Source organism: Cynoglossus semilaevis, unplaced genomic scaffold, assembly GCF_000523025.1.
Source record: "Cynoglossus semilaevis isolate Cse_v1.0 unplaced genomic scaffold, Cse_v1.0 scaffold1699, whole genome shotgun sequence".
In the NCBI taxonomy this organism is placed as follows: Eukaryota; Metazoa; Chordata; class Actinopteri; order Pleuronectiformes; family Cynoglossidae; genus Cynoglossus; species Cynoglossus semilaevis.
In genome coordinates, this window is record NW_007585112.1 from 304,113 (window position 1) to 321,598 (window position 17,486).

General features: G+C 41.0%; 1 protein-coding gene across 1 annotated transcript in view; it reads left to right on the forward strand.

The window, feature by feature from the left end:
- Nucleotides 1-17,486, forward strand: part of map1aa (microtubule-associated protein 1Aa) — a 26,371-nt gene that overhangs the window by 3,236 nt on the left and 5,649 nt on the right. The window contains 3 exon segments of the mRNA XM_017030732.2: nt 11,802-11,884; nt 12,284-12,424; nt 12,516-17,486. The exon segment at nt 12,516-17,486 is cut by the window's right edge and continues 36 nt beyond it. Of these exon segments, the coding sequence (XP_016886221.1) occupies nt 11,802-11,884; nt 12,284-12,424; nt 12,516-17,486 (5,195 nt within the window).

Here is a 17,486-nt window from a genome sequence, read left to right on the forward strand (position 1 = left end):
CATCTGACACAAACATAACAGTTACATATTGTAAATAAATGGGAAAATGAATTGCGTATTTGAGCAACATTTTCAGATTCTCAGCTTTAGGCCATTGGGAACAAATCGTTTATGTGAAATAAAATGTGAATGTTTACTTTGTGTTCGTGACTTTTTATGTACAGCAACAGAACTAAACAAGCTTCACTGCTGGTACCAAGCTGCTTAGACTGGTACTAGATGACTAGCTTGGTACTCCATTTATCAGAATTATCAGAACTTTGAGCAGAATTCCTTCAGCTAAACAGGAAAGAAACTCACACCGAATCACATTAAAGAATGAGGGAATTAGAACATCTGGAAAAATATATACACATATATTGTTTCATAACCAAAGGGTGGCTAAAAAAGACGTCTAAAAGTTTCCTGAGAGTTGATACTGCCTTACAGGGATGTCTGTTCACATTAGGTTGAAAGCACTGGGAGATGAGCACATATCCCCTGACTTCTGTTATTTCCCCTGAACCAAAACTACCGAGTGGCAACTTAGCAAGAATGATAAAAAAAACAACAAAAAACTGTGAAATGAAGTACCCAATGTTCTTGTAAAAAAAGCTTTGTTTTCTGATGGAGCCTGAGGAGCCACACAATCATGTTCTAAATCATGGCTCAGCAGACACATTTTTCAAAGGCAGGTTTGCCTGATGTAGTGTCTTAAAGCAGCTGCTGATGAAAACCTACAATTTGTCAATTCAGTCCAAATTTCTGACTTGAAAATAATGCTGTTGATGTTTTTGTCATCCTAAAGACTGTAAATGAGCGTGTGAAAACTGTGTCTGTGTGTGTGTGAGAGAGAGACAATGAATAATGATATCCCCTGATGCAGCATTTGTGATTTGGGAAACAATAGGACTCTGTGGAACAAATGGAGCGGAGATGTCACTGGTTACAGTTGGTGGGTTCTAGTCACTGCTGCCTCTTATTAAAAAATAAACTGATTTGTTGAGAATGTGAAGAAATTAAGCAGGTTGATATATGATCAACCTGCTTAATTTGCTTAATATTCACAGTTTTCTTAATGTTGGTTTCTTGTTTGTTTCCAATTTGTTTCAGTCTTTTGAGTAAGTCTACTGAACTACGAATAATCAGATCTGAGATCAGCAGGTGGGAGGCGGTTCACCTGGTGCAACATAATGAGGCAATATTTCACTATCATTTAAAAATGCCATAACGACATACAATGACAATAGCCAATAAGAAGATAGTTATTTTCCACATTCATTAAATAGGTCTACATAGGTCTGTAAATCAACTGTCCTTGGTGCAATACGTAACCTTGAGTGTATGTTTCATTTAGCCTAAAAATTAGGTCACAGGTCAGTGATGTGAAAGATAAGGTGTTTGGTGCACACATACACGTAAAGGTCACATTGGAAAATTGATCAGTTACAGCCAGTGAAACGTCCTCAAAAGTGACTGTTCTCTGAATGTGTGAAGGTCAGTCTCTCTGCGCTCCGTCACCAGCAGCTCTTTTATGACGGGCTTTAAAGGAACACATTGATATTTACGCTTTTGCCCGACCACTCACAGCGCCCACACAGTCTTTGTAGAACTGTCCAACTGAAGCCTGTCATTGAGTCTGTGCCTTGAATACTAATACACAGCTGATCAGGGAGTGTGTAGTCATTATGGCTGACAGGCTGAGACACATGGAGCACAAAGGAAAATCTATAAGGTCTTACTTGCCTTTTCACAAATAGGATCAATTGTAACCTCAAACTAAAGCAGAGAATCATAGGATGTTTTCATCACATTTATATTTGTTACGCCTTCACATTATTTATTAGAAAAATGCTTGAAAATCTTGAGACATAGCTGCCCACCTCCTGTGTGGGAGGTGAGTGGCATAAACCTTCACAGTGCTCACAGTAATGTGAATTAAAAATCCCATCAGCTCCAACATGTCTGCTACTTTTCCTGATTCCTGGATTTCATATGAAGGACAGCCAGTCCTTGGTGGGTCTCACTGCCCTCTTATACACACATTAATCTGCCCTAACACATACAGTGAACACATTGACTGTCCTAAGAGACCTGCCTGTGGGGCTGTTGAAGGCTGTAGTATTTAGAATGAAGTGTTTTAGTATACAGCAAACTACATATGATGTTATATAATGTTTCTCGGATTTTAGTTTTGGGCCTGAAAGTCCCTTTACAGTATTATCCTTCCACAGACTGAATGGACCAGTGTTCCTTTTTTGACGAATGTGAATATTAAATTCCACGTGGGGGAGGGGCAAAACATGTATGGCAATATTGCAGTATTTACACAGGCATGTAAAAAACAAGCTGTTGTCCAGCAATACTCCATGCATTTTAATAATGATTGTGTTGAATCATAACAAATAATACGCTAGGCGCTAACTCACTCTCACAGTGTAGATATTCAGGGTTTGCTATGGACTAGATTTCTGAGCTTTGAAATTGTGAGTTTTGCATCGTAAAAAGAATAATAAAATGTCAAGACTGCACTTAAAAATGTGAAAAGTAAATGATTATTTACCACCGAGGTTTTATGGACCAGAGGAGTGTCTATCAAGTTAAAAGTCACAAATTATAATAGTGTCTTTTTATCAGCTCCCTGAAGAGGACAGTACTTCCTCAGTCTAGTTAGGGCTGTAAAAAAACAATTTTAACTATTGTGTCATAAAATGATCTAAAAGCTAATCACTGTGTCAGTGAATTTTTAAAGCTTTTATACAGTGGACAACCAGTAGTCGGTTTGACTGATGAGGCTCAGGGACATGGAAGGTCACATGTTCTCCCAGCGTAGGGGAAAGAGCAGGGTGAGGAGAAAGTGATGGAGGAGGGCTGCAGTAATAGCCTGTCACCGATGGGTTGCAGTAAATAATGACTCTGTAGCCACACAATAAAGACTGATCTCTACAAAACCAGGGGTGATATAGTCGTCAGCAGTGGGAAATAACGGAATCTCATCAAACAAGTCAGTCAACACATATAAGAGAAAATATACATTGAGTAATAGAATATTTCAAGTGCCAATGCAATGGTCGTTCGGTGTATTAATAATGAATGTCCTGGTCATTGGTATGACAGGAATTATGGGATTGATTTATATTTTAATAAAACAACTTTCATTAAAGCGCATAAAGACAAAATTGTATATTTTACGTTAAAAAAAAATTGTAATGCACTTCCAAATCAGACAGGGATGCATTTATTTAGCAGATTAAAAAAGTTCACTTTACAACAAACTTGTCCAAAGACTTCATTTCCCCCACAAACTACAGCCTGAGACTTGACTGAGTTCACAGTGTTAGGCAGTAAATTGTGCTAAGAGTGACAGAAGAGTAACAGCTGATCAGGCAGAAAAAAGAGCGTTCCATCACCTTCACACAGACAGGTTTAATATTATCTATGGGTTTGGACAATAATTGCGTACATCAGAGAGAGCTGCTGGCAGGAAATCAGTCAAAAACAGCTGAGTAAACAACATTAAAGTATGAGGTGGGTCATTTTGTTTTCTTTGTCTTAAAATATATGATCGACAGCACCATTACTAAGTCAGGACTGTGGATGAACCTGGGGTGTTTTTTTTTTTATCCTACTTGTTTCTGGCAGATTACCACGTTTGTGTATTGATTTCTGCCTGTTAAGGATTTAATTCACAGCAAACAACATAAAAGTGCTTTGACAAACACTGTAGGGGACACCAGTGTGCAGCAAAGGTCTGGATGAGCTTCTGCAGACACAGACAGAACCCAGTCTGCAACCCTGGCAGATATCTAGTGAGTTGTTAAAAATTAATGACATCATTGATAAAAAAAAAGTCCAGCCATTGTAAAAAGCATTTATTCTGGGTGTGGTTTTAGAGAGGGGGTGCTGATTAATAATTCAGCAGCTGTTATTGATCCGCCCCTCTGCTTCTCTGCAGTCGGGGTTGTAAATCAAGGGGAAAGAAGGGTCCCCTGCTTCTACCGGACCCACATCTGTGTGTGTGTGTGTGTGCATGTGTGATGAGATGCCCTGAAAGTTGTAAAAGACAGTCAATAACTGCAACGTGAACTGTGCTGGAAGAGCAGCGTCTGCAGAGACATCGGTCATGTCTGCGGAGGGGAGCAGACATGACCGATGTAACAGTAGACACACTGGATGTGCTGGAGCTGGACTGTATACTGTATGTATGTCTCATACAAACGACCAGACTAAAAATGTGTGCTGTAAAGACACACGGCGTGAGATTTAGCAACATCTAGTGGTGAAGTTGTATATTTGTGTCTGAACACCACTCATTAATGGTGGTCTGGCCTGGCATAACAATAATTCTGTTAGGCTATATATTATGATAATAGTATGATAATGCTATATATATGTGTATATATATATTATAATGCTATGATGCTAAAGTATTATAATGCTATATATGTATGTTTATACAAATATAGTGTTATTGTAGCATTATTACAATATATAACTTAAAAATATAAACAACATATACATATGTTGTAAAGTGTATATATATATTTATATATATATACACTTTTGAAAACTGCAGCTCTACAGAGAACTTTTATTCATTTTTAGCAGCTTATTTTATTCATATAGTGTGCCTGTTTTTAGTCAACAACTTGAGGAGTTTTCAGTAAATGTGTGTAACAAACAGAGTGTGACGTCATTCAGCTGGGGTAAAACCACACTTACTCAGGAAGCTGCAGGCTGCGCTACCCTATAATCTAATGTACTGCTGTCGTTTAAATGAACTGACGCACAGAACGGTATCCCACTTGGTGGAAGTAACAATCCTCAGAGTTAAAGTAAAAATATCTACAGTCTACAAATACTTACAACCATGTGACCTTGACCAGCTGCCCTCTCTCTCTGTTCAACACGTGTGAGATTTGATAGTGATAGAATCAGCCTGAAGAGCGAGGTATGAGAAACCGAGGCATTCATGGAAAACAGAAACAGCGAGTCTGGAAAAAGAGAGAGGGGTGTGGCACTGAGCAGTGGAGCTGTGAGAGTGAGCAGCTGCATGACATTTAAAGGAGACTGCTGGTCATCTGAGATGACGCTTCCTCAGCGCTGCCTTGACACAGTGAATAATGATGCACTTGAATTTTCAAACTGGACTTGCAGAATGATCCCCTGGTAAAACAGACAAGGATTTTTAATTTATTATGTTTTCTGCTAAAACAGACCATTTGTTTTATTTCTTTTTCTTTTACAGCTGGAGACCGTCTTGTCCAGACGTTTTCATTGTTACAAAGACTTTGACGTTCACCTCCCTGCCAGAGTTTGAACGTGTCTCTGTGTTTGTTACTCATGTATAATGATTTACAGTGAATGCTGGGTAAAGGGAGTCTAATTTTGACCTTGTCCCACCCTGCAGCTGCTGGTTGAGGCGCAGCTGTGTTCAAAGCCTACTTTCCAGAACTGATCATCTACAATTTCTACATACTTCCCTCTATAGTCAAGCCTCCCACATAATGTGCATAAAAAGCATTTGTACATCATCCAGAAACTGGATTTGGAGCACACTAAAAGACTGAGAGTGAAATACCAGCAGTAAATACAGTTTAAACAGCTTCTAAAGGGAATTTTTGAAATGTCCATAACGAGATCTAAACTATTGCTGCATTTCTCCAAATGATTCACTTACGTTTCACAGAATAACATGGAATTAAACTATATTATATAATCACGCTTTTGTTTGGAATTAGTTCCTGTTAGGATGACTGAAGTACAATTTAGGGTCTATACTGAAGTACGCTCAATTTCATGGTCTTTTGTCACTCCTGTGCAAAGAAATAATTGAAGTTAAAAAAACTCTTCTTCTGATCAGGTTAAACCTTTATAACCAGTCGCTGTAGGGGGTTGATAGGCAACCATTCTATTCTATTCTACGTTTAGTTGCTCCTTTCAGAGGTTGCTGCATCAGATCAACTGCCTCCATCTTACACTGTTGTTTCCCTCCATTATTGTTCCTTAAGATACATCCAGGTCCTCTTTCATTACATCCATAAATCTATTCTGGGATTTTCTTCTCTCCTCTTTCCAGGCAGCTTCATCTCCAGTCATTTTTATCCTCCGTAATTTGAATCTGAACTCTCTTACATCACATATATAAAAACAACTGGGCCTAAGTCCTTCTCCTTCCTGTTCTGGACAGGGAACCAAATTCTCAAATTTCCCATCCTATATAATGGTGTCACAAACGTTAAGATTGTCCAACTAATTAAGGGAATTTAATTAAGTAAAAGAGACAGACGTACAGTCAGAATTAAGATTGTCCAACTAGTAAAAAAATTGTCCAACAAGTAAAAGAGACAGACGTACAGTCAGATTCTGAAATATAGAAGTTTGAATCGAGTTCGGTCGCTGCAGATCAAATTGAATTCACTGACTAAATACTTGACTTTGAGTCATAATCAAATTATCAGTTGGATAATTAGTTTAGGAGTTTGTCATTAAAGAAAAGTTACTTGAGCCAAGAACCCAAACTTTTTTTCATTTTTCAAATATCTTCTCTATTTTACTTATTTCATGTCAGTTTCTCAGCACGACGCGTCCTGTTGGTGTACCAAAAGTCTGCCTTTTAAGAAGAACTAGAAGGAAACTGAGAACAGAGTTCTCGCACTATGTTTTAACGCCGCTCATTCATAAGAGAACCTCCGAATTTACGATGGGTTCATGAACGCAGCACGAACCGAGGAGAGGGCGCAGTAGAAGTCAGTGGAAGGTGGAGAAACTGGTGTTCAGAGTGAAAGTGATCCGGTTCTTCATCCTCCCCGTCATCCTCATTCTCATCTTCAGCGGCAGCAGCAGCAGCAGCAGCATCACTCTCTCTGCTCCATCCTTTCCTCTGAAGGACGACCTAGTGTTTATTCTTGGTTACAGCTTCACAGACGAAGATACGATGATGATATCGATGATGCGTTTAAATCTGGGTTAGAACCGGGCTGAACTGGATCGGCACCGTGGAGCGACCTGTGCATGTTGTTGGTCAGAATCAGCGCTTTAATCCCACTGTTCTGTATGAAAGAAGTCCGTTTACAGGCCGTTCACTGGACTAACGTGAGTAACATTATCACTAACGTCAGTGCATGCAGTTGTCATTGGACTATAGAGCCTGTAATAGAACCGGAACACGCTGTACCTATGTGAGTGTGCATATAATTACGTTTTGATGTCAGCAATAACACGGATTTTACCGAAGTATTACTCTCTTTTCTAGCTCCAAACTCATACTATATAATTTGACAACACAGTGTTTACTGTCAATTGTGTTTTGTTACTTTACTTATAGTATATTAATATTTATGTAAGTCAAGTTGAGGTCTGAGGGCCATGATTGACATGCTGGGGTCTAAGATATATTATTCTGATATATTAGACATTTTATTAGATATATTAGACGATTTGTTCCTATGGACTTACACATACACATTACATAAGACACCTCTTCAACATGGACAGGACTGAGGATGTTCCGATTTTGACAGGCTTTCTTTTAGTGTCAGCTAATGCATGGGAAATGGACCTAAAACACACGTTTCTTCAAAAGATATGAAAACCAAACTAAACATTAATACACAGACAAAACACTACACTTGGTTGAATAATGGAAAATAACGAATTTCTCAACTTAGAGGAATACCTTGGTGTTTTATGATGTGTCAATTCTCTTAACCTACTGAAATGATAATTAGAATTATCCAAAGTGGAATACATGTTTGTTTGTTGATGTTTATATGAGCTCAAATGAATCACTGTTCCATTTATAAATAGATATTTAGGGACTGTACCAGTGGTTAGCTCTGGGGTTTGTTTTTTTTTTTTTTTTGGTGAAATATTTCCAATAACAACTCTCTGGTCTGTGTCTTTTATGGACACCTCTTCCTGGTTTTGTTTTTTTTGTTAACAGTTATCTGACTCATGCTACCGTCACTTTTAACTACATGCTCCACATTCAGCGGAGTAAATTCAGGTGACCTGATTTTTTTATAGTGGGAAATATGCAGCACATCTTTTGACCTGGAAGTAGTATCTGAGACACCCTGACTGTGAGGCTGTAATCTACCACTGGACACAACTGAAGTGAAGTGACATGGATCTGGACAGCCCTTTGAATAATAGTAAAATAGCTTATGCAACAAACCCAACTGTAAAGTTCTTCACCAGATGAAGGCATAGAGATTGACATTAAAACAAACAAACATTGAAATGAATGGACAGTTCATTTTGCTCTGAAGCCGTTCACCCAGTTTCTAATTGAAGCAGGGTGTTTTAGCTTGCTGTGACACAGGCTGCTGTTTAACTGCTCTGTTATGTAAGTCCATTTAAACTGTACTGAGGAAACTTTTCCGTTAGTGGCCACATCACAGTCTGCTCTGCCACTTGTGGTGGTTTCCCACAGTTTGTTCAACTACATCAATTAATCGACAACAATGTTATTTTTTATGCATATGAAAGAAGGTTGAAGCTCTCCTGAAATCCCTGAGCATCTTTATCATTGTCTTGAATGTTTAGTTTTGGTGATGACCAAAGACGTCTGAACAAGGTCAGATATTGTCTCCAGTAACCGAACCCCATCCTTTCAAACACACACACACGCACCACAAACTACTTGTGCTTTGTAGAAACCCATAACGCCTCAGGGCAGTTGAGGCAGAGTGCTGAGCTCAGCAGCATCAGTGAGGGTGTATCATGGATGGACTGAATGGTTTGGTAAGAGGTGTGGCTCCAGACTGACTGGTGTTTCAGCCACTCCACTGCTGTGATTAGGTTTTACCATGACATCAGATGTAACTTAATTCAGCACCACCATTTGAAAAACAAATACAGTGGGAACTGTTGGTGTCACCTCCATCTTGAGATGCAGATGCCGTTGAGGAGTTTATAGTTTATAGCAATTATAGTTAAAGGTAACTGTAAGTCTTTATTTTCAGAATTTGTAGTAACATTTGGGAATATTTATATGTAATAGAAACTTTAAGATTTGACAGTGTAGAAGCACAGAAGGGATAATAGTACCAAACAGTTATGTTAACAATTTAAATACATAAAGAAAAGTCTTTCAGTCTCAAACATCCCCTTAACCTCTTATGAATTATAAGTCGCAAATGCTGGGTTGAGGGAGCATCTGAACTGTAACCTGAAGAAGAGTAGAAAAGTATTACAATAAGGATTCTAACTTCAGTTTTTCTACATTGGGCCGATTGATATATTTGCAGAAAAAGACCGAATGTTAGTGGTTATATTTTGTTTCTTTTGCTGCTACTAAGCTATCTCTTGGTTAGCTTGTTTTTTGTTCTTCCCCTTCTTCTAACTATATAAAAACATACCTATATACAGATGTAAAACATCCAAATTGGAGACCGTCAGACTTCAGTTGTACATGAACACTGCTTTCGTTGTCAGAACTGGGTGTTTTGATCAATTGTCTCACAGCTTTTGATTTGACACGTCTGACGGTGATAACAGCAGGTACAAATCACCTCCTGATTACACTTCGTTTACACCATAACCTCTAGAGTACCTTCCTTCAAATAGCAATCTGCTCACAGACACAGTTCACTTTACTGTCTTGTTTGCTGCAGTTACATCGTCATTGGGTATACGTGAAGTTCTTACTTCACACAAATACATAAAGTCTTAAATAGTAGATACAGATATCAGTCCTAGTAACTACAACACGACTCCACAGAATGAAACCAACTGCGTTGTTAGAAGAAATAACGCTAACTAAACACAAATAACCTTCACAGTGCCAGTTTCACTACATGTACATTGACCTGGTCTGGTCACATGACTAAAACCCCCTCGACAACAGACCAAACCAAGACAGAGGACAACTCATAGCTTCTGTTATCGAGGTACAGTAGCCTTTATCGTGACCTAATTAAAAATGAGTCCAGTCAACAAAGCTAAGCTAATGGGGATGTTCTGGACACAGTGGTAGCTAGAGAGGAAATGTCTCTGTGGACAAAAATGGCTGCCAATAACCATGTTTTGTGCTACATGCACAGCATAAACCCAGTGTGTAGCAGAAATGTGCCAAAGTCACTGAGTGTTTTATAAGAGGATTGTCATTAAGTATGCACATTTAAGCCAAGCTTGACTTATCTATCTAAGTGGACTACTTTCCTGGTCTTGGTGTGCAGACATTACAGCAGAATTGATTTATCCAGGGACGTACAGCGAGTCCATTTCCGAGATTATATTTGATAATGTGTCTCCTCTTGTTTCTAAAGTTCCTCCACTCCACTAGATCACAGACCAGAGCTTCTAATATATACAACAATGTCTCTGACACTCTGTACATTTTGTGTGTGTGTGTGTGTGGAGAGTGAAAAGCCTTATCTTTCAGGATTTCATCAGGATTTAGTCAATTTACTAATATCATTACCTATTTCCTATTGTTATGTAAACATGGATGGATGTGCAAACATGTTTAGCAATATATATGATTATTGCTGTTTTGTCCAGTGTTTTTTCCAACAGTCTAACTGTGGAAATGTTGACCTGCCTCAGGCTCAACTTCTCTCTGTCTTATTTTAAACGCCTGTATTTCTTCCACAGCATGTAGAGTAAATGTAGAGTAAACTATAAAGGAGGTAAAGAGTGAAATATGTGGGTCATGCTCTGCTTCAACAAATGAACACAGATCCACAGCTGACATATCACTGGGCTGTGGATTCATCAGTGCTCTTTTGACTGAAGGTTGGCAAACAGTCTACTACTGGTTGGCTGAGCTGTCAATCACAGCATCTGTGGGGCTTTTTATGTCTTTGTTTAATTCATAACATTTTCTGTTGAAGAGCTGTGAAACTGATAACACCTAATTTTGCCACTGACTATTTTACCATGTCAGGTGAGACTTCCGTTACAGTGTCTTCAGTGTTTTTATTATTTTTAACACAAACATAATCAATGAGTCCTAATGACTCATTAGTGGTGGTCCATGGTACAAAGCACCTGCTGATTTGACAGGTGCATGATTTTCTCCCTGCTGTAATTAACATATAAAACCAAAGCTCTACTGTGTGGCGTTGAATCGTCCAGATTATCATTATTTCCCTCCATTCACTGCCTTTCCCTTTTCTTTTCCTGTTGAAAGGAGGATTAAATGGCTCCAACACAATTGTGTATTTTGTGATAAAGGAAGAGACAGTAGCTAAATATAGATCCTGTGAAGAAACAGCTGCATACTTATAATATTGCTGCTGCTGCTGCTGTTATTTTAGCACTTGTCTTCACCACCTGTACCATGTGATGCTGCCAGCATTGTGTCATGCAGTACAATCCTCCCCTCCCTCTCACAGAAATGCTGCAATGCGTCTCCCTCCCACCCGCAACCAGGAAAAACAGTCAGAGAACCATTGCCATAGCAACAGCCAATGAGGCCTATCGCTGACAGGCTGAGGGATTTTATTCTGCTGTTGCTGTGACTGTAAATACATGCATTCGCAGGATTATATATACTACAACAGAGATATGCAGATACGCATAGTATAAATTAGGATGCAGTGGAGAATCTGCGTCGTTGTCAGACTGTGGTCATACAGCACGGATCCTAGGGTTAAAGTCTGCAAGGTCCAGAATATTCCAGAATGTGTCTCTGGACATACTAAAAGAATGATGACCAGCATTAGTGTATGTTTGGAATCATCTAGTCTTTATAGTTTCTTTATGTTCAAAATCATCACTTTAGTTATTCTATTTTTTTCTTGTTTCATATTATTGGATGTGTCAGTAAGATATGCATACTGTGCTAATAATGTATTTATCTTTTTCTGTAGGTCAGAGAATTCTCCATTATCAGAGTGATGTCCTAGAGACAGTGGTGTTGGTGAACCCATCAGAGGAAACCACAGTTTCAGAGGTGAGTCAAACCCACGACAACCAAACAACCCCAAGGTCAGTGATCACCTGATCTGCACACGCACACAAGTTTTTCACATATACGTCCAGTGGGAGGTCAGTGTTTTATATGGTTTGTTTTCCTTTTTTTTTCAACAAAATTGCAGTATTTAGTAACAAAGTAGTACTTTTTTGGTAGATAGTAGATACCTGCTAAGGAACATAATCTTTATCACAAATAAGCTGATGATTTTAATTTTTGTAAATTAATTATATGTAAAAAAATATGTAATAATGACGATATATGCTTTGCTTATTTACATGATAACATGATTGTTACCACTCATTTGGACCTTTCCATGTAAATGTCTTAACACAGTTCCTTCATATAAAACACTGTATTTCCATCTATATTATTTAGGTTCACTCTCTGATCACCAACTCTGCTGGAAAAAAGCTGTTAATTTTGAGTGGTCAGAGCTCTGATCAGGGAGGTGACATCCAACTACAAGGTGGTGCCTTCACCTGGCAGCACCTCTCCCACGTCATCACCAACCCTGAAGTAAGACAAACACACTTTCTCTGCAACATTCTGACACAGTGTCAAGGTTTTTTTTTTCAGTTTATATTTTCTTTACTCCTCCTTCACTCAGGTGACTGCAGTCCTATCCAGGACCTACTCAGAACACCCAGCCAAACTTACCATTTCCTGTCAGGGAGACGGTGGCTGGAGCTCCTTGTGCCAAACTGAGGAGCACCAACAGCTTCAGAACCTACTAGAATTCCACTTGAACCCTGAACACAGGCTCCCCAATATGGATGGAGTATCAGAGTTCACTGAATATGTCTCAGAGACAGTGGACGTGCCATCACCATTTGAACTCCTGGAGCCCCCGACCTCTGGGGGTTTTCTGAAGCTGTCCAAACCTTGCTGCTACATTTTCCCTGGAGGCAGGGGTGACTCTGCTTTGTTCTCTGTGAATGGGTTCAATGTCTTGGTAGATGGAGGTTCTGAACGGAAGTCATGCTTCTGGAAGCTGGTTCGTCACCTGGACAGGATAGACTCCGTTCTGCTCACCCACATTGGGGCTGACAACCTCCCAGGTATCAACGGGCTGTTTCAGAGAAAGATTGCTGAGCAGGAGGAGGAGCGGAACAAAGGGTCCGGCTCCAGCCACAGTGGAGAGTGGATGAAGAACCTGATCTCTCCTGAACTTGGCATTGTGTTTTTTAATGTACCAGAGAAACTTCAGACACTTGAGTCCACACCCAAGGCGAAGCGAAGCATTGAGGAAGCCTGTCTTACACTGCAGTATCTCAACAAGCTTGGCATCACACCAGAGCCTCTGCACAGGGTCGTCAGCAACACCATCGAACCCATCACACTGTTCCACAAACTAGGTGTTGGTAAATTGGACATGTATGTCCTAAACCCTGTTAAAGAGAGTAAGGAGATGCAGTTTCTGATGCAGAAATGGGCTGGAAACAGCAAGGCCAAGACAGGAATCATGATGTCCAATGGAAAAGAGGGGGAAATATCTGTTCCGTACTTGACTTCAGTGACTGCTCTTATTGTTTGGATTCCCCATCGACCCACAGAAAGGATAGTCAGGGTGTTGTTTCCAGGAAATGCGCCCCAAAATAAAATCTTCGAGGGTCTTGAGAAACTAAAACATCTTGACTTTTTGCGCTACCCAGTGGCCACCCAAAAGGATATTTCTTCTGGTGCCCCGCTTCCTGTCGTTAAACAGACGAAAATGAGATCAAGAACAGACAGTAAGGAAAGTCTTAAATCACCCAAGCCCCAATCTAAAACATCAAAGAAAGATAGCAGTGGACAAGAGGAAGAGCCCAAAAGTGAAAGTACCGTTGAAAAGAAAGAGGAGAAAAAAATCAAAAGTGAAAGTCTGAAAGCTACTAAGCAACAGAAAAACATTCAGGTGGCTCCTGCGACAGAGAAAAAGAAAATTATTAAGGAAAAATCTGTCAAGAAGGAAAAAGCATCCAAGATGGACGAAAAGAAAGACAAAGAAAAAAAAGAAGTTAAGAAAGAAAAACATGACGTAAAGAAAGATGACAATAAACGAAAAGAGGAGAAAAAAGACAGTAAAGCCAAAGAGGACAAAAAGAAGGATCCAGGTAAACCAGAGTTGAGAAAAATTACCAAGCCTGACCTGAAGCCTCTCACCCCAGAAGTTAGAAAAACTCTGCATAAGGCCAAGACTCAGGCTAAACCCAAAACAGACAAAAACAAAGCCACAAAGCAGGAAGCAAATGAGAAGCGTCCACTGACCAATAATGTGACAGCAGAGGTGGCAGCAGCTGCTCTGGCTGACAGGTCCATTGTGTCTTCACCTGAAGACCTTACTGAGGATTTTGAGGCTCTCAAACAAGAAGAGTTGTCCAGGCCTAAGACTGAGCCGGTTCAGAATGACGTTACACCTGTACATTCACTGTACACAGACCCCATCACTTCTACCTCAGTTTCCCCAGACCAGAAAGACTCAGCCCCACCCCTTCAGTCACACTCTGAACTGGCCAAATCCCCTGTCAGCCAGGGAGAGGGCAACTACGACGGAGCTACACCAAGAACTGTGGCGGCCATTCAGGAGGATACAAGTAACATCTCTGACAAGAAGCTGGAAGAGGACAAAATGGAGAAACAAGACAAACACACAGTTGAGGACGACTTCGAGCGATCAAAGAAAAGTGACAGCTCGGAGGAGGAGGACGATGTCATAGAGAAAGCAGAACTTGAAGGAACAGAAGATGATGAGTTACTGAAATATAAACCGGAGGAGACAAAGAAGGACAAAAGTGGGAAAGAGGGGGAAAGCAAGCAAGCTGACAGTAAGATTTTATCAACTCCAGCAGTTGTTGTTCAAGCAGCGTCTGTCTCAGAGCAGTTCTCATACATCCAAGATGAGACAATCCCCGGCTACTCTGAGACTGAACAGACGCTCTCTGATGAAGAGATCCATGAAGAATCGGAGGACAGGATCCCACAGCTGCGCTACGATGTGGCCTCCTATGACATATCTGTCCCTGATGTCCCTGGGACGTTTGACTCCATGCCTGGGATCAAAGAGATGAAGAGCTCAACAGTGTCCGATGTTGCAGATGCCAAACACAAGATATTCATGGGACGTGCTGAGGGTGAGTTCGCTCCTTTCCCTGCCATCATCGCTGCACCTCTCGCAGAGGAAGAGCACATCTCTTCAGCAACGTCCATCACAGATTATGACAAACTCTCGTCCTTTGCCACGTCTGTAGCCGAGGACCAGTCAGTTGCCTCAGTCACAGCACTGAAGACTGAAGACGTCGGGAGGAACTCTCTTTTGCTGGACACTATAAACAGCACCCCATCACGCGCAGATGCTGTGCCGGGAAAGGAGTATCTTCACTCCGCAGGAACCATTTCACCCACCTCCTCTCTGGAGGACGACAAGTGCTTCAAGAGCCCCTCCTCTGATGAGTACCAGCCGCACATTCCTGAGATGGAAGGTGATGCAAAGGTTGACTCACAGCATGATATAGAAGATGATGATGAAGACGAAGATGAAGACCAGACTCCAAATGTTGACGTGCCTCTGGGTAAACTCCAAGAGGGCTACGAACAGGCAGCATCCAAAATCCTGCAGCAAAAGGATTCATTTTCATCGCCTACGTTTTCTTCTACACAGAACATCAAAGAAGACCAGAGTCTTCTGAACACAGAGGCGTTTAAAGCTGCTGCTGAGATTAAGACTCCTTCACCTCCTCCACCGTTTTCACCTGGGTTAGAGTTCCACTCCAGGCATGACAGCGAGGATAGATGTTTAAGTCCAGATGACAGCACAATGAAACTGGCCTCACCCACACAGTCTGTGCCTACGAGCAGCAGTTACTCCCCTACAGAAGACAAGGTCTTTAAAATAGAAGAGAAGTTTGGTGATGCCACTGCTATGCTCCTGAAGACAGAGAAGTCTGTCACCATTTCAGACGCCACCTCCTTGATTGGTCTGCCAGGAGACAAGACCACATTTGAAGTATCTGAAGAATCCGAAGAAGAAGATGAAGACTTTTATGCCAAACCAGATTTAAAGCCTACGGTTAAAGCCAAACTCATGGAGGCCAAAGAGGGCTGCTTCCTGGACTATGACTACAGTTCAGAGGCCAAATCAGCTGCAGAAACAGAAGTCAAGAGCTCGGTCAAAGAAGAAGAAGTGTCTCTGAGTACTGAGGTGAAAATTGAACCTCCTGCGGTGTACTCAGACGAAGATGAAGATGATGATGAAGAAGACAGTGATTTTGGAGGCAATGCAGCCTCTAAGCTCACATCAGTAGATAAAGGCAACGCTGATTTTAAAACTGATCGCACAGAGAAAGTTGATATTACTTCTAAGGAGCCAGAGAAGAATGTTCACTTCAGTCTTTATGATTGTCCCGAGAAGGAGAGCAAAGAAAAAGCCCTGTATATAAGGCAAGACACACCCTATGTCCATGGAAAGACATTCTCATACGGTGACATTTATGACAGCAAAACCAGCTCAGCAGACTCTGATACATACCAGCAGGAGTCCTTTGATAAGGTGGAGAAGGACATTCCAAAGGATGGAGTGGTTTTACAGAAAGATGAACATCTGTCCTCAGTCAAATCAGTGGAAAATGTACCAGAAAAAGAAGGACCGAAATCGTCTTCCGATTTCTCCACCACATCATGGCTTGACTCCAAGAGCATTTCCTCTGTAGGCCCATTTGAGGACGAGAAAGAACATGTGACATTGGATTACACAGGAAGTAGATTTCCTTCAGCAGCAGATAAACCTGAGGTCATGTCTACATCTTTGTCATCAGATAAAGTCTCTGTGTCTTTTAAAGAGTCAGCGCAGCCTCAAACGGTCTCTACAGAGACGGCCAAGAGAGAAGCCACGAGCTTGAGTGACAAGGGAGCGTGTTTGGAGGTGGATATGCGAAAGCTAACGGCTAAGGATGAGGAGGATTATGATGATGATGAAGTTCAAGATGAAGATGATGATGATGATGAGGAGGAGGAGGAAGATGAAGTTGATCAATGTGCTGATAATTATAACATGGAGAAGGGAGTCAAAGAGAAATCTGAGAAAGATGGAATAAGCCCAGTCAGTGAAATGCGTGGTTTAAACAGGCCAGAGTTTTTGGTTTCCATGGCAGGTTACGGCTACAACAGCCAAGGGAAGCCAGAAGTAACTGAGAGCAGCTACAGATCGCTCACAGACGCTGGAAACAAAATAGACAATGACTCACCCAGTGGAAAACCAACTGCTGCAGAAGCCACAGGTCCCAGCTATTCCTCAGCATTTGAATACTCATATGGACACGAGGAGAAAGACTCATTTGGTTTGACTCAGACCACAGACAAAGCTAAAGGAGATTTGACTCTGACGTCAGAGGACAGTTATTACCAGTATGACGGAGGTGATGCTGAGTTTAAGAAACAGAAGACACCTGACCCTTTGAGTAGGACGTCTTTTGATGCAAACTTTCAGTATGCCACCACAGCTGCCCCCGGATACTCCTCCTCCTCGGCCTATAGCTACTCATCCTCCACCTCTGGCTCACTGTCTACCAGCCGTCAGTTTGGAGAGGAACTGGAGACACCTGCC